Source organism: Argopecten irradians, chromosome 8 (genome assembly GCF_041381155.1).
Source record: "Argopecten irradians isolate NY chromosome 8, Ai_NY, whole genome shotgun sequence".
NCBI lineage: Eukaryota > Metazoa > Mollusca > Bivalvia > Pectinida > Pectinidae > Argopecten > Argopecten irradians.
In genome coordinates this window covers 41,218,571-41,244,744 of record NC_091141.1, presented here as the reverse complement: position 1 = coordinate 41,244,744, position 26,174 = coordinate 41,218,571, and the positions used below count along the sequence as shown (strand labels likewise).

The 26,174-nt window shown below is 33.0% G+C and overlaps 3 protein-coding genes across 5 annotated transcripts; 1 reads left to right on the top strand and 2 right to left on the bottom strand.

The window, feature by feature from the left end:
* The first annotated feature begins 1,644 nt into the window (after positions 1–1,644).
* Positions 1,645–3,984, top strand: LOC138330387 (uncharacterized). The gene is made up of 2 exons (XM_069277974.1): positions 1,645–1,811; positions 2,199–3,984. Exons 1-2 carry the CDS (start codon positions 1,754–1,756, stop codon positions 2,825–2,827), a joined length of 687 nt encoding a protein of 228 aa, XP_069134075.1. The 5' UTR covers positions 1,645–1,753; the 3' UTR covers positions 2,828–3,984.
* Positions 3,985–5,065: 1,081 nt separating this feature from the next.
* Positions 5,066–15,023, bottom strand: LOC138329009 (CD151 antigen-like). Of its 2 annotated transcripts, none has more exons than XM_069275708.1 (7): positions 14,642–15,023; positions 12,825–13,016; positions 12,432–12,506; positions 7,035–7,133; positions 6,334–6,516; positions 5,793–5,876; positions 5,066–5,556 (listed from the first exon to the last, which is right to left on the bottom strand). In XM_069275708.1, the coding sequence occupies exons 1-7, from the start codon at positions 14,705–14,707 to the stop codon at positions 5,497–5,499; spliced, it is 759 nt and encodes a 252-aa protein (XP_069131809.1). In that variant the 5' UTR covers positions 14,708–15,023; the 3' UTR covers positions 5,066–5,496. The 2 variants fall into 2 exon arrangements, with proteins under 2 accessions (XP_069131809.1, XP_069131810.1); XM_069275709.1 differs by having other exon boundaries at positions 12,825–13,009; positions 14,642–15,021.
* A 3,257-nt stretch (positions 15,024–18,280) lies between these two features.
* Positions 18,281–25,378, bottom strand: LOC138330386 (CD151 antigen-like). 2 transcript variants are annotated; one of them, XM_069277971.1, is made up of 8 exons: positions 25,254–25,378; positions 25,023–25,084; positions 24,343–24,534; positions 23,525–23,599; positions 22,128–22,232; positions 21,731–21,880; positions 19,641–19,724; positions 18,281–19,042 (listed from the first exon to the last, which is right to left on the bottom strand). In XM_069277971.1, the coding sequence occupies exons 2-8, from the start codon at positions 25,071–25,073 to the stop codon at positions 18,977–18,979; spliced, it is 723 nt and encodes a 240-aa protein (XP_069134072.1). In that variant the 5' UTR covers positions 25,074–25,084; positions 25,254–25,378; the 3' UTR covers positions 18,281–18,976. The 2 variants fall into 2 exon arrangements, with proteins under 2 accessions (XP_069134072.1, XP_069134073.1); XM_069277972.1 differs by having other exon boundaries at positions 25,211–25,327.
* Between the last annotated feature and the right edge of the window lie 796 nt (positions 25,379–26,174).

Genomic DNA, 26,174 nt, shown 5'->3' with positions numbered 1-26,174 from the left:
TAATATGTAGTAACATTTGTCAGGTTTGACCTCATGAGGTCAACTGACGATCAAAATATTAGAAAATACAGTTACAATGATATGGATAATAACACGGAACAGAAATAAATATACTGGATAATACATTAATGGAACCGCGACCGATCATTCTTAGTAGAGATTCATTCTAGATGCTTAACAGGCAGTTTGCATTTCAATGACCAAAAAAATCGTATTTAAAACAAAAACAATAACCAAAAGTGTTGGAAAGCGAGTACGATAATATTTTTTGTGTGTGTTAAATCCAGCCCTTTTACAACTCGATAGAAATCCATTCGTAATACATAAAGAAAATGGATTTTAGGTATTTGTAATAACAAATTCGTAATTTTTCCAAAATATTACATTTTTGTAATGAAAATACTAAATTATATTTGTAATGTATCTTATTTTATAAAATTGTCCATGCAAATAGCAGTATTTGTATTCATACATTATTAATCTTCAGCCAATCTGAGATTTGATAATGATCCAAACTTAAGATTAAACACACTTAATTGGACATTGCATAAGGTGGAAAACCTTACAGAATTATAATAATTCTTCATATTTTTCTTAACATTTTTAATATATAACCAGAATATATGTTATGGTATACTCGTCAAATGCTCTATTCATCATTAACAAGCCGGTTTATTTAAAAACATTTTTACCTGCATGTGTCTGAATTTCACAATGTTACATTTGCTGCTAACTTGTGGTTTATAATTTCATGCTAGGATAATAATAAAATCTACATATGGAAATAACATTATGCAATAAGATGTCTCCACAGCGAAATAACATAATTTCTCTTCTGTTGCTAGTTAGTTTTGCAGTTACTAATTATGCTAATGCAGTCAACGCATCTTATAGCGGACAATTCACAGAATTATGTAAACCGCTGTATAGACATAATTCACGTTGAAATATTTTATTGTGGTCATTTAAGAATAACTTTAGAGGTTGGTGTGGATTTTAACACAGTAATGTAACAAGACCACAACATTTCTGTTAGACCAAATTGTTGTAATGTATTTTTAACTTTAAAAGACTGATGAAGTTTTGAAAGCGGTAATCTAACCGCACCAATTGTATTGAACACATTGGAAAGAAGGGACTATATAATAATATGCGAACTTTTCCACTCAGGTTACAAGTAATGTAAGCAAAATGTTAGTTTAAAAAATGTTCCCGTTTTTATGGTCGAAATATTTTAGTACAAAGTTCTTTCTTACTCTTAATTATTTCTGAATGCTGTAAGTAATTTACGCCTCTTCAAATTTCTTTGACATTTCTGCAATAGTAAAAAATAAATTAATGAAGTATAATAAACATTTAATTTTTTAAACATTATGAAATAATAATTCCGAAGTTTACTGGTATTAACAGTCCAAAGGAACACGGAAGTATCGTTATACACAGCTCCTACTAATTAATTCAAACCTTAATTGTAAAACATGATATATTTAGGTTAATTAAGAGTATATTCTTGCTAATTAACGTGAAATTATACAGTTGATGAAAAACAATAGTGCCAGACTTATGTGTATATATATATATATATACACACACATATACCTAAACACGTATGCTTACACTAACATAGACCATATATGACCTGGAAGGTCTCCGAATGTATTAGGCTCTACCTAACTCATCACAAGCCGGTTTGCGGCACAGAGCGTGCCGACACTGCATACGACTTAAGTGTCCATCTTGAATAGACACAAGCATGAGGAATCTATTCTTTCTGCTGCTTGTAGTTTTTTCGTTATGGACCATAATTTTCGGTGAGTAATCACAATGATTTATCGTTTTACATGGTTTTTTTTGTAATATTGTTTTTGTTTTGTGTTTTAAATAACTATGAAGGAATAATTCATCTGAAACTCTTTGTGTTACTCAAAAAGTTCTATGACATTTTTTAATATTTGGCACTATCCATAGTATAATCAAACATGATTTTGTCAACAATTTCTTTAAATATTGATTTCTTTATTTTTTTCTGTGATTGTTATTTTTCTGGTATTTGTTTGATGGCTTTCTTTTTCGCACTTTGATCACTGGAATTATTCCAATGATGTCAATGGGATGGTTAGTATATCCTTGAAATATTCTATACACTTTACCAATAACGCGCTAGTCAACACAAATTGTAGCTTTTGTTTATGTTACAGCTGCAGTAACGATCAGACAACAAGGTCAGGTGTCTGAATTAAAAAGGAAACCAGCACAACAACAAATCGCCGCAGCGGTATCGTTTTCAGCGGCTAAATCTTCCCAAAGTAATTGCCCCGAGCAACCACCATGTGCAGCAAAATATAAGGCTGAAATAAAGAAATATTCGGCCAAAGGTTGTCCTCTATGGCGATGTGTGAAAATCAAACCTAAGTGCCCAGAGAAGCCTCAGTGTAATTCAAACCAAATGATATACTACAGCGGCGATACACTCCCAAATGGATGTCAAGTGATTACTTGTAAAAATCGACAATCACCCAGACGAAATCAGAGAAAAAATTTAGGCCAATGCCCATCAGTATCATCGTCGTCTTGTAAAAAGAATTTAAACCAAGGTGAGTGTCTTGTCCCCAAAAGAAGCTTCATCCGAGGTCGTTGGTGTCCAGTTTGTCCAACAGTAAAACTGTGTAGCGAACCACCAAAACAGAAATGTCGCCGTCTGAATTGCCCGCGGGTCCGCCCTGGCCAGTGTGTGATTCCTAACAAAGATGATAGCAACGGCTGCAAACGATGTCCAATCATCACTGCTACGTGTAACCACGTAAGCGGGGGGGATACTCTTGGATAAGCTATACAACATTTAATCAATTTACCAATTAAATTTTACCTGATGTAATAATCGAGACACCATACAGGTCTTCGGATGCCCAGATGAATCCAGGTATATCGTGTCTCATGAACAGGGCTTCTAGGAACCCGTTGTAACAATTCAAAGCGTTGCTAAATGTCTACAGAAGAAACGACGTCATGTGATGAAGAGACATTTATTGTAAGTTTTAAGAACAAGAAAAATCCACTCCATGTGCTGGAAAAGAACTGTCCGGTAATGCAATTGTATATTCATCCATGTGGAGTACATGTGCTCATAATACAGATATCGTTATAGACATATCGCAAACGACTTTATGACTCGTGCCAGTTCTGACAAACAAATAATTATTAAGACAAAACAAGCGTAAGATGATAAACTATTAATCTATTTCAGTTTGTCTGTATGCCAAGTTAAGGACTCAATATGAATGCGGTAGGTTTAGATATTACGAACGAAACAAAAAAGGGCATAATTACATACGTAAAATAGTGAATTCTTAGTACTTTCTTTGGGCAGACATGATACGGACTCTGGTCCATTCATACACACTATTGTGGGCCATAGTAGATATCAAAAACATTAGGAGTGAGTTGGTGTCATTTTTACGATATAATCAAAAGCTACATTCGGTAAGTAAAATTCATCATTTTTGCCTATTTCTTGCGTTATTCACAGATCTCTCATAGTTCCTCAATTAATTTAGAATTACACTGGAATAGATTACATTGAACAGATTTATGTCATGAAGATAAAACGCAAAATAGTGCTCGCCTCGTGCTTTGGCTAAAGCACTCTGATTTTATATTCTATACCCATATTATTATTTTGAATTTGTAATGCAATTCAAAAATGAATTGAAATTTAGGTTTTTAGGTCATGTCCAGTAAGTTTTTAAATGGTGTATCCATATTGCTAAAATACATTTTAATATAGCAAGTGATATTTAATAATGTATATAAAATATTAAAGTATTTAATACATTACATGATATCCTTACTATACCAAACTGCAAACTATTTTACTGTAAGACATTCATTGTTTAATGTTAGATTTTGAAATAACATGATATTCATGTTTCATTTTATAGAAGTTGACACTAATAATAAAACCGGTATAACATTTCTTTTGTTATATTGTTTATTTTCTGCTTACAAATCTCGATAAAAATCGACGGGACCATGAAAACACTCCAATTATTCGAGTGAAATGTTATTGGGACTAATACATAATTCGAGTAATAGAAGTTTTATTTCAAATGATTTTCGATAGACGAAGACAAAGAAATAAGTATTCAAGTCCGGTCATTCATCACTAATTTTTAAGAGGGTCATCTCGCATAACTGTGAAAAACATTATCAAAAATTACTGTACGATCTTGCTAAATTATAATGGGGGGAGGGGGATGTTCCATCTTTTGTTGATTTCCGCACTAAAATTTAACCAACATTTTCATGAAATTCCTATTTTGATTATTTTCCCTGTCAGAAACAGACTTAAACGAATTCCAAAATTTCTTAATATATTTAACATCTGCATATATTGCCCTACCCGCTCATTAAACATTTTAAACTGGTGCACCATTAACAACCAATCAGCAGACTCCGACACATTAACCTCTCTTTGAAAATCTTGAGGGGATTTCCAGAAATCTGTTTTTGGTTTGTTTCTATGGTCGCTATACAAACAAACCAAACATAAAATCCACCAGAATCTGTTCAGTAAAATAATTTGATGAAACTATGGAATTTTTGTGAACTTGTTCACGTCATTTTAAAGCAATTTGAATAAAATACATATCCATAAACAAAATGTGTCATAGAGGATCTGACAACATCCCATTACGGGGTCACGGGTCATGACCTTTATACCTTACCCTATTCTTCAATTCAAACACATTTTCTCCACATAGTTGCATCAATTGCAAACAACGTTTCGTTACAACATACATATGATGTTGCTTTGTCACCACGAAAATCACTGTGAACTATTTCGTCCTCGTCAAGAAATTGATTTTAAAGGTAATAATTTGATTGGTCAATTTGAAAGGTCGCCATAGCTGTTCAAATAAGAGTTGTATCGAATCATGCAAAAAATAATCACCTGGAATATTGATATGTCGAATAGCGTCAAAGTGTACTTTGACTTATAATGTTGACTTATTCTGTCCACTCATCATATGGGAAGATGAGAAAAGAAAATTTAAAACTTTACAAATAATCTTCTCTTAGATCATCTTTAATACTTACAAAAATAAACAATGATAATTATAAAACATTACATTTTAAAACACACGGGGATCGTGAGAGGCTATTGTGGACAACAACATAAAATGACTTCCTCCCTAACTGTTTCAGATCTCCTTCTAATATTCTCCAGTTGTCTTTCCATTTTAATTTAAAATGATAAGCTATTTTCTATTTGTTACGTCATTAGTTTACGTACGAAAATTACTGGTCCTTTTCAATTAAAATGACGTTACAATCACCTCAACATGACGTCACAATCACTGAAACCGGAGATCACAAATCAAAAGTACATGCTCATTTTTGTTAAATGGGTTCTGCTTCAAAAATGCAATTACGGGAAAATGTGTAATTGTACTCTACATTGAGTATACAATGTATGTTGAATTTTGTAAGTCTTAGTTATTTGTACAAGTCCGATAAAGCTTTGTAGAAACAGCAGGACAACACGATGCCAAGAAGCTGGAAATAAAAGGGGAAATCAATATTAATTAGCAGTCATCTTAATGAGCAATGGATATTGATATACACTTACATTTAGATAGCTTATTACTGGTCTATAGGTTAACATATCTTTGCTTAATATATACCTAAAACAGTATAGCTATGGTACCAAATGGCATTAATTACTTATTCAAAACGTTCATCTTGTTTACAAAATAAACTACGTTTGTACATTAAGGCATCATAGTAATTACCTGAAATGAGGAAAAGACAAAAGCTCCCCAACCAAAGATTAAAATTCTGTTTTTAAGCCATTTTCTTAGGATCTCGTTACATCCCTAAATGAGAAATCAAAATATTTTATAATGAATTACATAGTAAATAAGCTTCATAACATACAGTAAACATTAATTTTTTTCGCGGGGAGGGGGAAGTTGATTTTTTTCTAATTACGCGAAGGCCATTTCATTGCGACAATTTCCATCGCGCATAAAGTTTTGTGAATATATAAACTTTATAGCCAAAAGCCAAAATTTATACTTGTCGCGAACACCGACACAAAATATTTGTTCTTGCACATCGCGAAATTAAGCACTCGTGAAAATATTTTTGATTACAGTATAAGCATCACAAATTTAAAATCAACAATTAAGTACATGTACTATATGAATGGTACATGTTTTCTTTCTCTATCGTTTCTAGGTCCCTTAAGTCAACATATTAACTTCTTTGAACAACATTGCTTAAAGATTGCCTTTGATATCTTTCCGAATGTGTCAACTTGTGATTACTTACGTTAGTATATATTCTACTTGGATTTAGTGGTATGTCTGCTACAATGTTACATGGCGCGCCGACCGGGTCGTAGCAACAGGACAATGGCAGCACTTCACGCCCTCTAGTGGCCGATAAGGTGACATCCCGATAATACAGAGCTGAGGACCAGTCTTTATAATTTTGGTTTCCACAGCAATGTAACTAGGACAGAGAGACGTAAAGAACGCCATTTTATATTTAAGACATAAATAATTTAGGTCATTACGTAGCTAAAATGAAGAGATTATTTCATGAAGATCCCCGACTGAATATGACAGAAGAATTACAGAAAACTAAGAAAAGGCTACACAACGGACCATGTGTTTCATACGAATGAAAGTTCTCTGCTTCATTGAGGACACTCTATTCTGATATACTCAGCATTAACGCAAAGTTCATAATTTATACAAATCTGAAAAAATACAAATTGAAATATAAATGGAAATTAGGTGCTCATAGTCTTACAATCTCGAACAATTCAATATAACAAATATTATTGAACGGTTAGGGTAATTATATTTCAACATATATAGATTGGTACAAGCAAATTATATAATAATAGCCTATGACTAAAGTGATACAATCTCCACACAAATACAGCTATATCAACGAAATAAAGCAGGTGTACTGGGAAATAAATACCATTAATATATTCCGTGATTACAGACAAAATTGGTTACCTCCCTCTGGATCTTATCGATGGCTTCAGTCGTGTCTTCTGTGTAATGGTAAAGATGATAGATACTGTAATTCAGGTTATTCGAGACCTTTTCATCAACCTGCAACAAAATGGTAATCATAAAACCGTTTTGTAGCTATAACAACAAAAGAAAATATAGAACTGTCATAGATAGGTTATAAAAAAATACATTTTTTAAAAACAATAATATACACAATAGCATAGGTGTTATACGACAATATTAAAAATATCTTTATTTTCCATAATTCTCATTAGCTAATACACTGTCACATGGATGTCGATATTTAGAATATCGACTCTGTGTTTTTATTTTCGTAGATATTCCTTTCTTGACGTCACATATATATTATATTGTGACGTCACTCCTAAGTTGATATTGCAATTGTGACGTCACAATATCCCGATGTTAAGCTTTTTCGAAAAAATATAATCGGGACATTCTTCAATATTTAGCATGAAACAGAATTTTAAAAAACCAAGTATCACATCTAATATGAAAATTAAAAACCATTGATTCGGGCCATAAATGATAAAATTAAAATTACGGCCATTGATTCGGGCCATAAATGATAAATATGTAATAAGATATTTTGAATAGAAACGTGTCTCACCATGTCTTATTTCTAGATAGATCTATTGATATAATATGTAAATAAATTAAAAGAAACCATTAATTATAAGACATCTTTCGAAGTAATATCTTGAACCAAGTGTTAATGTTGATACAATATGAATCTTGATATAGGACGAAATATCCGAAGTATATACACCGGAAGTTGATTATCAATGAGACGTTTTTGGAACATGATAATCAATCTACCAAAAGGGGTCGTGTACCAGATATGACCGTCTGACGTCAACTCCAACTGTGATTGACGTTTTTGTGACATAGAACGTAGCTGTGCTTATTATTTGTAAGTTCTCGTTGTACAGTTGATCGTCGGAACGCGAACTCATTGAACTCTATGACCTTACCCACTTCGACGCAATTTATTGGTATCAACGAAATAAATCATATTACATCATGTCCTCTTAACTCGAATACTCGAGTTATTCAGATACTTACTATGGCCTGGTGACTTCTAGTAAACGAGGTTTCAATGATATAACAGAAATAAATGAGAACTATTATCAAGAAAACGACAAAAGGAGAAACTGAAGCGTAGCATGAAAAAGAAGAAAACATTAATATAAAAAAATATAAGGTTAATGTAAACTTTCACTCGCCTGTTTTTTTCTTTCTTTTTTTTTTTTAGTCTTTGATTGAGATCCGTAGACTTTCTTAAATATTCTTCTCGCTGAATACTTTAATAATACCAACTTTCTTTCGCGTCTTCTAAATTTCGCGATTTCCATTTCAAAACAAGTTCGCGAAGATTAACATTCACGGATCTAAAAATTAAATGAAATTCTCTATAATACAAAGGATGTAGATGTTAAATCACGGATATGAACTTTTGCGAATTTACTCTGATTGCGAAATTCATGAAAGTCGCACGCGAAAGAAAGTTGGTAAGCAGTGACACTGAAATGAGTTTAACCATATTCCAATGTGGGGCTGACTCTTACAATGTGAAATCATCTGTGGCAGATCGTATTTTAAGCAGTAGTTAAATATTTGAAGTAAATATAAAAAAAATAAACACGATGTAAGATAATAAATGCATCAGATCCGCAATAAAAGAGACATAAAATACACAGCCAGGAACACAGAATACAATTCAACTATGGACCATGAAACAAAGGAGACATATGTTAATACACGTATGAAATACTTAAAACATCTAATCTTTGGTAGACCTTCATTATATATCATATCTATACCGCACGTCACCGTGTCTAACGTTTCATTGTTATATGACAGGCATATTAAAATAATAAATATTCATAGAAATAAAAACAAATAATAAATTACTTTTTTGAATGAATGGTCATTACTCAACCAGCTACGTTTAGAATTGTAATGGTGTATTAGCATCCTGATTAAAATTCTAAAACGCTTCAGGAGAATAAAATCAACACATATTATTTTAGAATATCAATTAAATGGTCTAATTAGTGGATCTAAACCTGCATATTCAATGTTTCTTTTTCAAATAACAACCTGTTTTGTGGTCTTGTCAAGTACTGGGAGTGGCGTTTTGACTGAAGATGATACATTTCCAAAGAAACATGTATTCTGTATTATGTTCACACGTGAAGGTCACTTAATAAAGGGTCAGAGTAAAATTTACACTGTGATTAAGTATGTTCTGTTATCCTAAGTTCTTATTTATCTTTTATGATGAACTATAAAATAGCAACGAGCAAAAGTTTTAGAAAATAAGAAATAAGCAATGTTTTGTCATCATTATTCAACATGATATCATCATAACCAAAGTTTTAATCTAGAATAATTAGAGCTAATCTATAAAGAAAATAACTTATTGATAAATTACTAAATTAATGTTAAAAACTAAATAGTGGATAGAGAATTAATTACATGAATATAAAATCAAATCGTAGTGTAAAAATCCAATACGTCATTTTTTTTTCTAAATCGTAAAAAAATCTCCATGAATATTCAGCACGTGGCTACTCTCTTCTTAATGGTTTTAAATACTCTCGGTTTCGATAAAGACACTCATTAAATGAACATGATTCATCCAATCTTACAGATCTTTTTAGCAAAGGCACACATTTCAAGATAAGGAAGTGTTAAACGGAGTTTGATGTGGTATAAATAGTGTTAGTTCAATCACGAGTATACACTATTAACAGGTTCGGAGACGTCCCAGGAGGTTCAGCCCATCTACATCCGGGTATTGAGATAAGATCCCGTATAATCCGGGCTTTACAATTAATGGAGATGATTCTCGAAATCATTCGTGTATAAAATATCATCATGTCCTACTTTAAATAATATATCTTAAATTACTGATAACCAACGATTAATATACATTTGTTAAAGTTTATCTTCGCTAATTATTATTTATTATTATTTCAGTTGAATTAAATTATTTATTATTTGAAAATTTTGACGTCGTATAATACTAAACAGCCAAGATGGTTTTGGACATAAAGAAGAAAAATCACCAATCGACTATCAGTACCAATATGGCAACTACCCCAAGTGGGTTTCAAACTCGTGACCCAGAGAAGGAGGACTAGCTGTGGCTATGTCTGGATACAGTGTACTTTCACCACTTTACTATAGACTCGTGTCCATTAAAAAAAGAGTATGATTTGAAGTAACGCCATTTTATATTAATTGGGTTGCTAGATAATATCTTGTTTCCTGTTACTTTCTTGTGAAATCACATTAACAGTTAGAAATTTGGAAAGGTTCTGTCTTGCATTTGTGAAATCCAGTGAACAGTTAGACATTCTGAAAGATATTTTACGCATTACGAGTGGTCAATATATAGAAAAAAATCTAACAGTTTTATACAATATCAGCAACAATAAATTAATTCAAGAACAGACTTGATAAACTTGATAAACTGTAATTATATATATAATTACTTTCGGAACTGTCAGCATATTTTATTCTAACAATTATCATGTTAGTTTTATATTTGAGTCTGATAGCGAGGATTTCATGATCCTGTACTGGTGATAAACTTAACTTTAACAACAAAATCACAAAATAATAAATGATCATTGGTTTATTTTAAAATTACATTGATGGGTTGAAAAAATGCCTGATTTAAAATTTACTGGGTAATTTATATTGATTATGGTAAAGTGAACTAATTAGAGTTTTTCCTGTTAATTAGTTTTTTTTAAAGGAGAATGAAAAAGGAGGAAAAAAATAAGTTTCAAAGAATATTTCCTCGTCATAAAGAATATCCTCGCTTGTATAGATGTATAAGTCGTTAATCAGGGCAAAAAGCATCAAGTAGCATGCCACAACACAGAAAGCCGTTAGACAATTACAATTAGATGTGACAATATTTTACCACATTAAAACATAACAGGGTTGCAAATTTGTCAACTGAGCTGAATATAATGAAATTACAGCTGAGTAGGCAAACAAAAACCCACAGTAACAGTTCAGCTGTGGAAATTTACGAGACAAAGTTTACGCTTTTCCATTTGTCTTATAAATGCATAACAAAAACATAACAAAACATGTTAGAACAAAAATTCCAAACGCGTGTTTAATTAAGTATTACTTGCAGTTAGCTATTACAATTACACGCTATAATACATCAAAGTTGGGTCACGATGATACATAAAACGACGTCGAACTAGATGGAATGTCAGGTTAGATGACTAGATGGGACGTCGGACAAGATGAGACGTCGGACAAGACGAGATGTCGGACTAGAGGGGACATCGGACTAGAGGGGACGTCGGAGTAGATGGGACATCGGAGTAGATGGGACGTCGAACTTGACGGGACGTCGAATTACATGGGACATCGGACTAGATGGGACGTCGGACTAGATGGGACTTCGGACTATAGGGGACGTCAGGCTAGAGGGGACGTCGGACTAGAGGGGAGGTCCGACAAGAGGGGACGTCAGACCAGATGGGACGTCGGACTAGAGGGCACGTCGGGCAAGAGGGGACGTCAGACTAGAGGGCACTTTGGACTTGGGAGGACGTCGGACTAGAGGGGATGTCGGACTAGAGGGGACGTCGGGCTAGAGGGGAAAGGACATACATGGATGACACAAGTAAACCAAGTTATTCTCGCGGGCGACAAGAAATCGAGAAAATAAATTTCCGCGAAACTGTTTCAAATACAGGTAAAGCAGAAGTCCGGAAGTTTAGATTGCGAAATTATCTCACCACAAAACTATTTCAAATACAGATAAAGCCGAACTACAGAAGTTTAGATCCCAAAATTGTCTCACCACAAAACAATTTCAAATGCAGGTAAAGTAGAACTCCAGTAGTTTAGATCGCGAAATTACATCAGCCAAAACTGCATTAGGTATAAAACGCATATTAAATGAGAAATTAAATCTCCACGAAACTGTTTCAAATAGAGGTAAAGCAGAAATCCAGAAGTCTAGATCGCGAAATTAAAAATTCGCCAGAATTGCATTAGGTATAAAACGCAAAATTAAGTCTTCGCCAAAAGTTGGTTGACAGCATGTACCATTCATCCCTGAAAACACATTTGGGCCCTTCTAAATCAAAGACTAGACCAGTCCATTATGAAATTTTAGGGGTGAACGAGTTAATATGCTTAATAAGTTGCTTGACAAACAGAGCAAGGCAAGTTGACTTCTGGTCTAGGTAGACTGTTATAGTACAAAGTGGCCAGAGTGTCGGTGACCGTCTAACTTTGCATCTAGTGTGTATTAATCACCAGGTGACTTGTGCGTGGTTAGTACTCGTAGCCCGACATAAGAGATAGGTCTAAATGACGGCTGTGACTCACCTCATCATAAATGTAGAAGGACGCCACGCACGAATACAGCTGACAGCCCAATATCACCACCAGCGAAAAGTTGAACTATAAAATAATAAACTTCTATAATCATTTGGAATTGTTACGTAGCTTCAGTTATTTCATATTTATATTATATATTCAAAATGAATATGTCTTTACAATATTGCCAACGGTATAAAAATTAACAAGTTTAATGGTTATAAAGGCAGGTATTTTACTTATTAGTATACATGCATATGGGTCAAAGGTCATCTACACCAAATACACATTACGATCTGTAATATTAACATATTTCCAGGAAAAGATCTTAATTCTGAACACATAAACAGATTATAATCATATACATCCATTAATCATTTATAAAGATACATAACTACTTACAAAGCATATTAGTATTCTATTTTCGTTCACTCCGCCCAAACAGCCACATATACCACAAACGATGCAAGCACCCCCTGTTGCAATCATGACGTAAGACTGAGTGTTGAATGACGTCACATCGAGGACGGGGCTGTACATGTTTACCGTGAGATAAAACCAAATGGAAAGTCCAAGTATTGCTGGTCCTGAAAACTGACAATTTAACAATGACTAAATACAGCTGTGAAAGAGGTATACGCAAAAACAAAATATTCGAAAATAGTATATATGGCCCAAAATGTGGAAAAAGTAAATAGTGATAAAGGGTATCCGATGTAAATGATATAAAAAAAACACTGGAAATACTACCGTAAAGCCTGTTATTTTCACGATGATCAGATATTTTTTATTTTCGCAATTTTGCGGGACATTGCAATGATCGTGAAAATTTGATCCACAAAATATTGACAAATGACAGAAAGTCGTAAAGCGAAAATTAAAAACTAAGATTTATTTCTCTCGATTTATATATGTCATAAGTGGGCGAAAAATTTGACATTTCATTTTTTCTTCAGTAATCTATTGAAGCTTTGAAAATCATTCAAATGAACAGACAAGCATTATAACGCCTTATGAACATCCGTTACAACACAGAACTTATGCACTGTAAATTTTGATTGTTTGTTAGGCCTTATGTATTTTTAGATGGTAAGATACCTGCAAAAATACCTATACAATTACTAATAACGCTGTAATGTGAAATGAGAAATTTTAGATCACAATGTTGCTTCATGGTCTGATCGTAGGTACAATGTACTTAATTCACTGCACTGTAGATGTAAATATTATGATTTTTGGCACTGCCAAATATCATTTTTAGCTATCACTTTACTTGTAAAATTAAAACCAATGCTTGTAAGTATTGTTATTCTCAAAATGTTGGTAACTTTTGAATAGATATTAAAAGCTCTTCTTGATTCGTGGGTATGAAAATTCATCTGACCGGTATTTTAACGGCCATCCTACAACTTTGGCACTATTTTAATAGGATAAAAAATAAAAATGTTTTCAATATGGTGACTTTGGCGGCCATCTTGGACTTTGAAAAGACAATGCAATGTGTGTTAGGATGTATAAAATGGCAACGCTTATTACGACTGTCATTCTTTTACATTCATACACATTTTCAACATTTATGGGACTACAGAATAACTTTAAAAAGTGTTTTTCATACTTGAGGCTAAGGTGGACATCTTGGGATTCGGATTCAACAAAAAGTCACAGTTCGTCGGGACCATATCAGGATTATTTCAGGCAAGTTTCAATTAAGTCGAACCAGCATATTACTTGAAAACAAGTTCAAAATGTTGGGGTTTTTTTGGGTTTTTTTTTCTCCGATATGGTGACCTTCGGAGTCATCTTGAATTTCCGATCAACCCGTAAATGTAAATAAAAACATTTGTCGGGACTATGCCCTGGTCATTTCAGACATGTTTCAGCAGAATTGTAATATTAGAACTTGACAGAAAGGGCAAAACATATAAAGTATTTAAGAACGGACTATTTTTTACCATAATTATGTTTAAAAAGCTAGCTGTACCATTGCTGATGTTCGTTTGGCCCGAATTGACCCTGGCGGTCGAGCCATTAATAAAAACAAACAAACAAATAAAAAAATAATTCAGTTAAACTTTTGGCATCTATTTTATATAAATGTAAGATTGTAACGTTGTGTATTCGTGTGTATCATTATTACTTGATTGAAAGTTATTATTTACTTGTTTTTTACTATTTTTTTTTAAGCAATTCCACTTAGTGAATTGGTTCTCAGCACTTACCCAGAATATAACGTTAAACGTTATCATAGCACTTTTGACACAGGAAAAGGGACAACATTCCGCCATAGTCGTCAGAAAGCACACTCGACGGTAAATCCAGAACACAGCTGTCGTGGCAGGAGAAACCAAGGCATCATTTTGTTGAACACATTAAAGTTGAATCACACAACTTCACTTTCAATAAAGTGAATAAAAGACCCAACGTTGACTTTCATTTTACTGGCGTTGCTACTTCCTCGACAGATTCCCTCCACAGTCTACCCCCAAAGTGTAATTAACAAAAAAAACTTGACTACAAGTGGATATCACATCCTACCTGATATTAATCAGATCCACGGGTGACCACATATACCTGCTACAGGTAAGTATCAGGGGTATACTTAGGAAAGTTTGAAAAAAGTATTGTCAGTTTGATGTCCATGAAGCATCACAAGTTACATTTCATCAATAACATTTCTTTTTGTTAATATCATTTAAAATCTTTGTCGACAACGTTTAAAATCTTCAATTTAATGATATAATATATTTTTATGTTTTTATCTTGTCCTAATACTTTTGATATTTAGTTCAATATTACTAACTTCAAGCTAACTATACGTTGACCAGGTGAGGCCAGCTTTATCTATATACCCACCATCCTACCCCAGTGTCTACATCAGTACAGTTTGGACGTATTAATGGCTGGTAATACCCTGTTTGCAGATTTAACGCTTAATTTATCAACATGGAATGCACTTGCACCTCTTGTTGACATCACCAGATTTACTTGTATATGATAATGCCAACAAGTTAGAAAGTATTCGAAAGGTGCAGTTGCATGTTAAAAATGGTAAACAAAACAACTTAACTAAGCTCTGTTGAAGTGAAGGTCAATTTTATAAGGACACCTTGATTAAGTTAATCTCATAGATTCTGTTTTGATCTATATGATTATTTCACAAAATTATTAATGAAGAAATTAAAGAAATAGATAAATATTGTAATATGATAAATTATTCGCAGCGCGTAAATCATCGAAAATTTTGCTTTCATTGAATATCCGCAAGTATATTCACGCACGAATACTACGTAACCTATTTCAAATCTCGACATATGTATAATAAAGAATATAGATATACAGCTCGAAAATTACCACGTCGCGAACAGTGTGAAAGCTGACGAAAATATCCGCGCACAAAAATATCCAAGTTTAAAGTAAAATTTCAAATAGTCAGCCTCTATTACACAATTCTTTAATACCGTCTGTGAGACTATATATATCTACCAATTACTCTCAAATCAGGAAGCAAAAACATATTACCAACTGCAAATAGCTGAGACATATAAGGTGCCAAAAACCATATTTTCAATAAGTTTTTAATTTTCGTTAAAGTAAAATATAACTTTAATAGTTTTTGATTTAGAACTCAGAACAAATATACCATGACTGTAAATTGTATAAATCTGTCCAGCGGTATGTTGAAAGGGATCACAAAATGTGACTTTAAATGGCTTAGTTTGTAATGTCGGGAGGCCCGCGTACGAGTCCTCACCAAGTGATCGACAGGAATAATGTGATTACATAAAATGATCAAATTTTTTTCGCGTAATAAAAGCGCAGCAAGGCATACTGTGATTGGAATTTCGCCACATTCATGAATCATTAATATTTTCCAAATCCCAATTCATACTTTAGACATGCTTATGCTGTTTTGCATTTTTATCAACAGCTAGGTTTCTTATGTATGCCATGTGTCAAATTTAGGGGAGAGTATCATACTGAATGTCCTTTGCAAGCGAAGATATTACATAAAATGATCAAATTTTTTTCGCGTAATAAAAGCGCAGCAAGGCATACTGTGATTGGAATTTCGCCACATTCATGAATCATTAATATTTTCCAAATCCCAATTCATACTTTAGACATGCTTATGCTGTTTTGCATTTTTATCAACAGCTAGGTTTCTTATGTATGCCATGTGTCAAATTTAGGGGAGAGTATCATACTGAATGTCCTTTGCAAGCGAAGATAGCGATGTGTGATGTATGGAAGAATTCGGCTTTGTCTCTTTGTGACAATTCAAATGGTCAATAAAGGGCATTGTCTAAGATTCTTAATAATTTATATCGTCTAGTCGGCATTGTCTTTGCATATTACAGTTTCTTCTCTTACGAGCAGGTATCGAATTTTCGTAATTATTTTGTAAAATACAGAATACCAAAATTTCGGGGAAAACGATTGTCGCACTTCCTATCGGATAGGTTAAGCAATGTAATCCATGATGGATTCAAATCATGTTTCGTGTCTATTTTATAAACTTCAAACGTATACCGTAACACTATAAGCAGCCCTAGATTAAATATACGGTATAGTTGCTAAAATTCACGGAGGTTTTAATTTCGCTAACTTTGCGGATCCATCCAAATTCGTGAAATTTTATACCTCGCAAAATTTACCAAAATTATGGTGTACGTATTAAAGCCTGTCGTATGAATGACACTTTCAAAGGATTAAAAGAAATTTCGCGAAAATAAACCCCGCGAATAATGACCAACAGTAAACCGCGAAGTTTTACATCCGCGAAATTTAACAGCAATACAGTATACATGTATCGCACCACCGGTTTTTTTTAATTTTTATTTTTTTTTTAATTTTCAATTTTAATTTTAATTTTGTATTTCTGATACAAGTTGTATATCATCTTTGAGAGCAGTAGAACACCCTGTGAAATTATTTCCGCCCAGTTTGGCTGATTGGAAGGTGTATTTGACGTGATATTTACACACTAAAGAAGCAGGCCTTCCTCTCCTCCCAGCAACACTGTGTGATAAAAGGCATGTGTTGTCACTCACCCCGAAACTTAATGTCCTTATATAGGTAAATGCTGCACAGCAACAGGCACCAGGCAGCTATGTCTGTACATATATACCTATCTTTATGTAAACTGCTTTCTAAAACGTGCATTAAAATATAAAAAAAGTATGCAAACATAACTTTTGCTCGGGTTAAAACTTAAAACCCGATTTACGTGTTTGAGTATAGATAATGTGGCGTTGCCATTCATATAGGATGGCTCATCGGTTGCGATGTAATCAAGCTACTCAGATAAGCAGCTTGTCTTTGTGTTATGAATTACAACTATAATACATGCTTAGTAGGCTACATAAAATATACATTATACATTGTACATTACTTCATGTCTCTGAGTAATTAAATATCTTCAAAAATATACATTAAGGTACTGTAATTATACAGATCAGAATACTATTTTATAATTAACAACAAAACTAAGTGCTACCTAAACCAACAGGAGTAGTTTCCCCCTATCTGGTGTAAATCAATAATTGCACTCACTTATTAGTAAATATGACAAGCAATATTTTGAACCTTACTCTCTAAGGCCTAACAATACCGAGCTACCGAGTAATCGAGTGCTCACTGATTGATATAAACGAGTCAACTTGAAGAATTCGGGATGTGGTCATATTATATATACAATACTGGTTTTTTTTTTTATTTTTTAGCTTTTACACGAATCAATGTTTTGCGAACTTACGTAAATACCATCCACCCGAAAATTACCGGTAATACGGTAAGGCCGTCCACAATTATGAGCAAGCGGACCAGATCATGTCAAATAAAAGGCATAAGGAACAAAACAATAGAATTAGGTTTTATTTTGTCAGCGAACTCAAGCATTATATGCATATTGAATACAAACATTAAATAACTTCAAGAATATAAAATTAGCCTTCACAATTAGCAAATAGGCATCCCCATACTTTTACATGAAAAGAAAGCATAACATTTATTCAATGTAAACCTTAACTAAAACTGTAATTTGGTAGTCAACGATGCGTGAAAACGTCGAATTGCATAATCCATCGTACATAAGAGTTTATTATACAATTAACGTCAAAACACTTTTGATGTAATTCCATGCATTAGAATATAACTTAAAAACTGATGGATAGAACTAACAAATGCATATTTATATAAGTAAATAACTGAAACGAAATCTACAGAAAAGACCAATTTACAAAATACACGAGAAAACATGGGTTGTATCCATACATTTGTTAATAGCTAAATCTACTAAATTTAAAGCAAAAAATAAGCTTAAACTTCTGTACACATACATACTAATCATGGTCCAGTAACATTCTACCAAAGTGTACATTGTACATATCATTTAATCAGCTAAGTATCAAATTATGCATCAGCCGATTCTTTACAATATTTAGATTTTTGGACACTTTAAAATACAATAAGCAAACAAAACATGTCTTTCTTTTCTATACTAAACATGTTCCTGGGTGATTCTACTGAATAGGGCGTATAAATATCGAAAATTTCTACACGTACACGCTGCTATCTCCAGCTTGCTTGCAGAGACACATGGAAAATACCATCGCAATCAACTGAAAACGTAATGAACATTAAGTTATCACTGAATAACTGAGAATAGAGTATTACTCATTTTTTTCTCTTTCAATTTTTAAAGCATTTTAAAATTGTTTTGAAACTACTAAAAAGTAAATCGTCTCTATTGTTCTCAAAACATTTATGTTATAAACAAGCATATATTTATATAGATATAAAGCAAAAAATCAATGTATCGTGCAAAGGTATAAATATAAAAAGAAAAAACTCCAGACTTCGTTGTTAGGCCTTTCTGCCTTCATAAAAGTACAATATAAATCTTTTAATTTTGATGTTTCATTTAGTTGTACATTGCTATCGACTATACATTATAAATTGGCTGTATATTGGCTGGAATTATATACTGTTATAGTATTACATGAAATATTTGTTGATACTTTTTTTTCGTGGTTTGAAACTTTCCTTTTTACGTGGGTAGAAATATTAATTAAATCTTTGTAACCAGTTTTGTATTGAACTAATTTCATTGTTTTTATATTCGTTATTCCATAACAACAAAACCTTCTACGCAGCGAACATTTCATGTTATACAGTAGTTGCCATATCAAAGTGATTTTGAAATCAAAATAAGCTTACCTGTATAACCACTACCGAGATAGCTACAGCCGCTAATGCTCGGACGTTAGCCTCCAACCAGGACACGAGTTTCGCCTTACATCCCTTTAACAATATAACATATCACTTTAAGTCCCTGTGCAAGTTACAATTGTGCGCAAATTACACGAGTTGAATATTCAAGTTCAATACAGTTGTATACAGCATCATATCATTTTAAGTACCTGTGCAAGTTACAATGGTGCGCAAATTACACGAGTTTGATAGTCAATTTCAACGCTGTTAATACAGCATTATATCATTTTAAGCCCCTGCGCAAGTTACAATGGTGCGTAAATTACACGAGTTGAATAGTCAACTTCAATAAAGTTGCATACAGCATCATATCATTTTAAGTCCCTGGGCTAGCTACAATGGTGCGCAAATTACACGAGTTAAAAGTCAACTTCAATACAGCTATATATAGCTTAAGGATGTACTCCTCTGAGAAGCTAAGATTTTCTTGAATCAAACTTTTTTTCTCGTATAGATTTTTGGAAATAGGAGTTCATACCATAAAAGAAAATGGAATAAAAAACATATGTCTGTGTGCTCGTTTTTGAGCTATCGTCACTCAAACATACCTAGTTAACAAAATATTGGATTTTATGGGAATTTTGTCGTTTTGACCATATACACAAGAGATTAAAGCCATAATTTCCTAATGAGGTGTTTGATATATATGGATGTTTGTAGATTATTTTTTCTGTAGTCTTCTTTAAAAATGACCCAGTTTTTATTAATAGGACTAATATTTTTTCTCAGAATAACAACATATGCTACCCCTACCCCTTAATTTTGAGCTATAAAATGCACCTTTGTCAGCTATATTTTCCAAATTTAACCCTTTGTAGAAAAAGTTCTAGTTTTAAACTTTTGATAATATTTTGCATATCAACAGGGAAAAGGTTGTTGTTTCTAAATCAGGCAGAAAAGTGGGGGGTCCGTATGCTTAATTTTTTGCCCCATTTGAATATTTGTTATTTTTCAGTATTTAAGAGTAAAACATAAAACTGCTCAAATTACCATTAAATGTAAAAATTAAGTGACAAAAGTATATCATTTCACACATTTATGCTCAATATTTTAATTACCACGATTCCAGTCAAGATTTGCAGCAAAAATTAGCTCGATACATCTAAAAATACTGGCGCAGTGATGATTTAAGTAAAAACAATTTCAGTAAAAAAAAGTATAACTGTGGCTCTTCTCAAAGCGAAAAAAGACACAATTTCAAAATGGCCGCCAAATGGGTCATTTCTTAAAATCCCCGTATAAAAAAATCCACTAAAAATAGAAATGTAATTTTTTGACAAAATTTGCAACTGGGAACTTGCTACAGACATTGATAGATTTTATTTGAAAATCTCATCACTTTTTTTATTTATGTCAAAACGAGACTTCAACGGGACTGAAACCTCAGAAGAATACATCCTTAATATCATTTTAAGTCCTTGTGCAAGATACATTGGTGCGCAAATTACACGAGTTAAATAGACATATGCATACAGCTTAATTACATACACCATATGTTTTAAACAGAGTCGATATTTTAGATTAGTTTAACAACATTTTAAAGCTTGAAATCATTTAGAAAAGGCATTTACAATTTAGGGGACCTTTTCAATACAATATAGTTTATTTTTGGCAGAATTATAATCAAAATATAATCAATCAAAATTAGGAAAAGTGAGGAAAGACAGGAGATAATCTGCTGATTGATGTATCATTTCTGCATGAGCATGATGCATGGAATAAACCAATACTAGATCTATATAGCTGAGTAAGACTTTTTATGAAAGAGCAGTTTTCTCTTTAAATCATGGTCTTTCTTTTAAAATAAGTTGGAAGACAACAAGTCCATTCTCCATACTAAGATAAGTTTAATGCAATTTCCTTTGTTTGCATTCTTTATAGGAAAAACAGTCTAGTTTCTAAAATACTTTAAATTCACTGAGAAAAACAGTAATTTTGTTCATGCAGTGACGTCACGAGGTTGTATTGCATGGGATAAACGAGGCATAGGCGAGTATGACGGAATGTGTAATGATACTTTTATCACCACCACCAACCTTCATGTGGATCTTTGTCGATGGCACATTCTGGTTACACAGGATTTCATTCTTGTTTTTGCAGCAGGAAACAGGGACAGCCACCACAGTGTTATTGAAAGTTTCAGAATGTCCCCAGTCAAAAGGGCTGTTGTAACCGCAGCAAGCAAACTATAATACAATCATAATGTTATATTACCAAATTTGGTAAATCATAACTTCTCAAATGTTTTTTTTCCCTTAAAATCTTCTTCCATTCAGTTAAACTAGCATTACCAAAAGCAGAAGAAGGGTCAGAAAATACTGTAATTCAACTTATTTCGCGGCTAACTCAGCTTTCATAATTTTCGAACTGTACATCTATAGTATATTTAGTCACATGTCATGATTAGTGAATAGTTCAGTATTGTAAAATTACCTCCTCCTGAACGGTGTCTATGGCTTTTGTGACCAGGTTTTTCCCATCACTACTGTAGGACTTAAGGATAGCATCCCCAACATACTTGTCCGGATAACTGTTCACCTGTAGTAAATACACTGTATCTGTCAGACTTAAAGACCCACTACATTTTTCAAACGGCTTTTAATTTTTTAAATGGAAATGTAAAACGAAATTGATAATTTTGTAAATTCGCATAAGTTATTATCTTAACGTTTATACTACCCTCATCTTCACCTTATGAACAATTTAACTAAAATAAATTTGAATTTTCATAACGCGGGTCGTCTCATTTTTCTCGTCGTCGACCTAATTACAGTGCGTTACTTGATTATCTCTGCGCCAGACGGCTGAACAGGAAACAAATCTTCATTGGTAACATATACAGAGGGAATTTTCCGCATTAATTTGGTTTTGTAACCTCATCTCAGGCCATTAATATACATTTGCTTCAGTTATAGTTGTTTTTAAATGCACACTACCTTTCGGAAACGGCTTTTAATTTTTTTTAAATGGGAGTGTAAAACGAAATTGTTCAACTTACCGTTAATACTACACAAATCATCATTTTCTGAACAGTTTGATTAAAATAGATAATATGTTAATTTTCATAACGCGGGTCGTCTTATGTTTCCCGTCGTCATCCTAAATACCGCGCGGTTGCGCCAGACGGCAAAACAGCGAAATGACATTTCCGTTGTTTTCATATATTACGCAGGAAATCTTGCATAAGTTTGGTGTTGTAACTTCATCTTTGGCCATCTGTATATATTTTCTGATGTTATTACTGTTTTTAAGAAACCTTTATATTTTGATCCGGAAAAGTAGTGGGCCTTTAAGAAACTTCAATTTTTTGTTTCGGAAAGGTATTGTGCCTTTAAAAATTATAAAGGTGTATCCCCATCGTTGATAGCGATCGTCCATTCAAACCAAGGATTTATAACTTATAAATCCTTGATTCAAACCAGGAAGCAGCTATCTACAGCCCTATTTCCATTTTCACAATTATCCAGTAATTGTAAAGTGATTTCTTATATACAGTTACTACTTTCTAATCACCGGGCCCTGGAACGAATTTCCAACCAACATGTACTATAATATATGTATATGTATATTTGTATATACCGTTTGTTGGAAATTTGTGTCAGATCCGGGGTGAGATCTCTGTATTTCCATTAACATTAGCGTGAGGATATTGCATTTATGTTAAATCTGTATTAAATTGTTAATGGGGGTTGTCATGCATGTTTTTGGGTAGCTTTTAATGATTTAAACATATAAAGAGGTACAGTATAGGGTTTCGAAATTTGTTTTAACAAAAAACAAATGGACAAAATATTTGACCAGTATTAGTTAATCTAGATAGTAATACCTACATTATCAAAGAACATAAAGCCCAGTACAGCAGCGGCAGCCTGTAGAAGGGTGATCAGGAGTAGGCAGGTAAAATACTGGAAAATAAATTAATTGACAATACACAGAGTTGTCTGCCCTTGTGAACACGTATTGATTGGTAAGTCCCTATTTTCTATAAGTAATATGACATTGTTTTCTATAACAAAATAACAAAATAATGTATACGTAACTCTCATAAGGTAAGCAATTGATAACAAGTACTAAGCAGAAAAATGTGAAATACATTCATTATATATTAGTAGAGACTTTAAATTTTGATATTTAGTTGAACTCCAAATAAAGCACTGGAAATTGACTATATAGTGCCAGTGCCTACATCTGACAAGTTCAAGTTCACTGTAAAACCGCTGATAAAGAAATTTCGGGTTACCTTGGCAACGATTTAAAAAAATCTACACAATATATATTTTGCAATTATGGTCAAAATAGTTATCCTTTACATTATTTTGCAAAATCAACGAATTTACGTCCCCAAGACATTTGATTATTTGGTACGTATTCTTCACGTTTATTTGTGATAAAAGTTCTAGAATATATTCAGTGATTTGCTTACTCATTTATTTCAGGAGTCGGTACATACCCTTTGAGTTTGGAAAACTGTCAAAATACCACTGTGTACATTTCATATTTTTTTTTAAATATATACTTTATTTCCCTGGCTCCTAATGTATTAAAAAAACTCACTGATATCCAAAGTTCTATAAAGTGCGTGTTGTCTGCTTCATCTACAAAATTGAAATCTCTTAGCCTGACCCCGTGAAGTCAGAATTATACTTACGGTTCCCAGTAGACACTTGTTCTCTGTTAGGGTTCCCCAGCAGCCCACAAGCGATATAAGGGAGACAAATCCTCCTACAGCTATCAGCATATAGGACGCTTTGGACAAGAGACTGGCCTCCAACAGGGCGATGTACTTGGATCCCTCCAGCATCACCCAAAATCCCAGTCCCAACACTGCAAGTCCTGCCAACTGTTTTATAATTATAAACCGATATTCATATATTCCAGAAGTGATTACTAGTCTAGACTGGACTACCAGATACCACGGCACAGGTGCTTGAATTTCTTCTTTTAAAATAGTTAATGATTGTTGTGTACTCACTACTGTAGTAGTACTGTTTATAAAAAATATCGTATTACTATAATAAAAGTATATCTAATTAAAGAAGAACTTCAAGCACCTGTGTTAACTTAATACGTAGGCCTACAAGCTTGAAATGGCTTTCTACGACATCAGAAACTATGAACTGATTAGAAGATTTCGACACAAACATACACAGGTATTGTATTGCAATACATTATCATCTATGTTACGTTAACGTGTGAATTTTACCTAAAAATGTGTCACAGTTCACAAAAAAACTTCTCGAGTCAAGTACTTTTTGATTTGTTCTTTTTTTTTCTTTTGTGCTCGCATGTTTAAAGAAAATCATATAGCTTCATGTACGTGATACTTACCAAACATATAACATTCAAAACCAGAAGCGTGATTTTCATACAACTTGCCATGTCTTCTCTTTCTGTAAAATACGTCGGAAAATCGAATGAAAATTTACAGTCAACTGATCCATCTTAACAAATATTATTTTAGAAAACGACAAAATTCTCTTTCAATTTCATAACATAATGAAAAATTGTATACTTACGTTTTGTAACTGATAGATATCAATATACAATTAATGTTATTACCTTTTGTTTTACAGCGCTAAACTTATGAATGTATGCACCAACATAAAATTTTAGCAGACGACGTCTTCCGGTAGGGGAGATTACTCTGTATACATTGAGTTTCTTTTATTAGAAAGGTTGTCTCCCTTTGTTTCTCAAGTTCTTTGCCCGATTACAGTAGAAATTTTGATATACGGTACCCACTATATTCCGAAATAAAAATTTATCAATAAGCATAGAAATATCAGAACACCAATATCATAGGCCTAAGATGATGTTTTAACGCCAAAAAATGCCAAATCCCCCTTTCCTAAATGATCTAAATTTTACAACCTAGGAAACCACAGTGTTCAAACTCCACTAGACCTTTATGCCCATTTTGCGTGGTGAAGGATTATTACGTGTGTAACAGACGATGTTTAATTAGGGTTTAATTGTAATATAATTTATTTTTATTGTATCTCAAAGCTTGATTCCTATACTTTTACCTTTCCGAAACATATTTGATATTTGATAACTTAAGGTAAAACGAGATAACTTTGTAGAGTCACAAACGTTATTAGCTTAACGTTTATACTTATAACATTTATCAACATTTCTGGACAACTTAATTAAAATGAATTAACCTAATTTTCATAACGCGGGTTGTATATGTTTCCCGCCGTCGTCCTTATGACATCCTCGATACTCCAGGCGTTCCGATCACTTACGATTGAACGGTTGAAGCGAAATGAACGCAATAATTATTGCGTGCGAACGAAATAATATTGCGTGCGAACGCAATAGTATTAGCACGCAATACTATTACGTTCACACGCAATAATCATTTCGTTCGCACGCAATATTATTGCGTTCACACGCAATAATTATTGCGTTCGCACGCAATACTATTACGTTCACACGCAATAATTATTTCGTTCGCACGCAATATTATTGCGTTCA

What these genes read in the sequence shown, in the direction of transcription:
- LOC138329009 (XM_069275708.1), bottom strand. Translation starts at nt 14,707, where the DNA reads ATGGCGGAATGTTGTCCCTTTTCCTGTGTCAAAAGTGCTATGATAACG. An exon ending in CGTTTAACGTTATATTCTGG is followed by an intron (nt 13,017 to 14,641) that starts GTAAGTGCTGAG and finishes TTAAATTGTCAG; the next exon opens with TTTTCAGGACCAGCAATACT. An exon ending in TCGATAAGATCCAGAGGGAG is followed by an intron (nt 6,517 to 7,034) that starts GTAACCAATTTT and finishes TCTCTGTCCTAG; the next exon opens with TTACATTGCTGTGGAAACCA.
- LOC138330387 (XM_069277974.1), top strand. Translation starts at nt 1,754, where the DNA reads ATGAGGAATCTATTCTTTCTGCTGCTTGTAGTTTTTTCGTTATGGACC. An exon ending in GTTATGGACCATAATTTTCG is followed by an intron (nt 1,812 to 2,198) that starts GTGAGTAATCAC and finishes TTTATGTTACAG; the next exon opens with CTGCAGTAACGATCAGACAA.
- LOC138330386 (XM_069277971.1), bottom strand. Translation starts at nt 25,073, where the DNA reads ATGGCAAGTTGTATGAAAATCACGCTTCTGGTTTTGAATGTTATATGT. An exon ending in GCTTTATGTTCTTTGATAAT is followed by an intron (nt 22,233 to 23,524) that starts GTAGGTATTACT and finishes TATTTACTACAG; the next exon opens with GTGAACAGTTATCCGGACAA. An exon ending in TCTCGGTAGTGGTTATACAG is followed by an intron (nt 19,043 to 19,640) that starts GTAAGCTTATTT and finishes TTACGTTTTCAG; the next exon opens with TTGATTGCGATGGTATTTTC.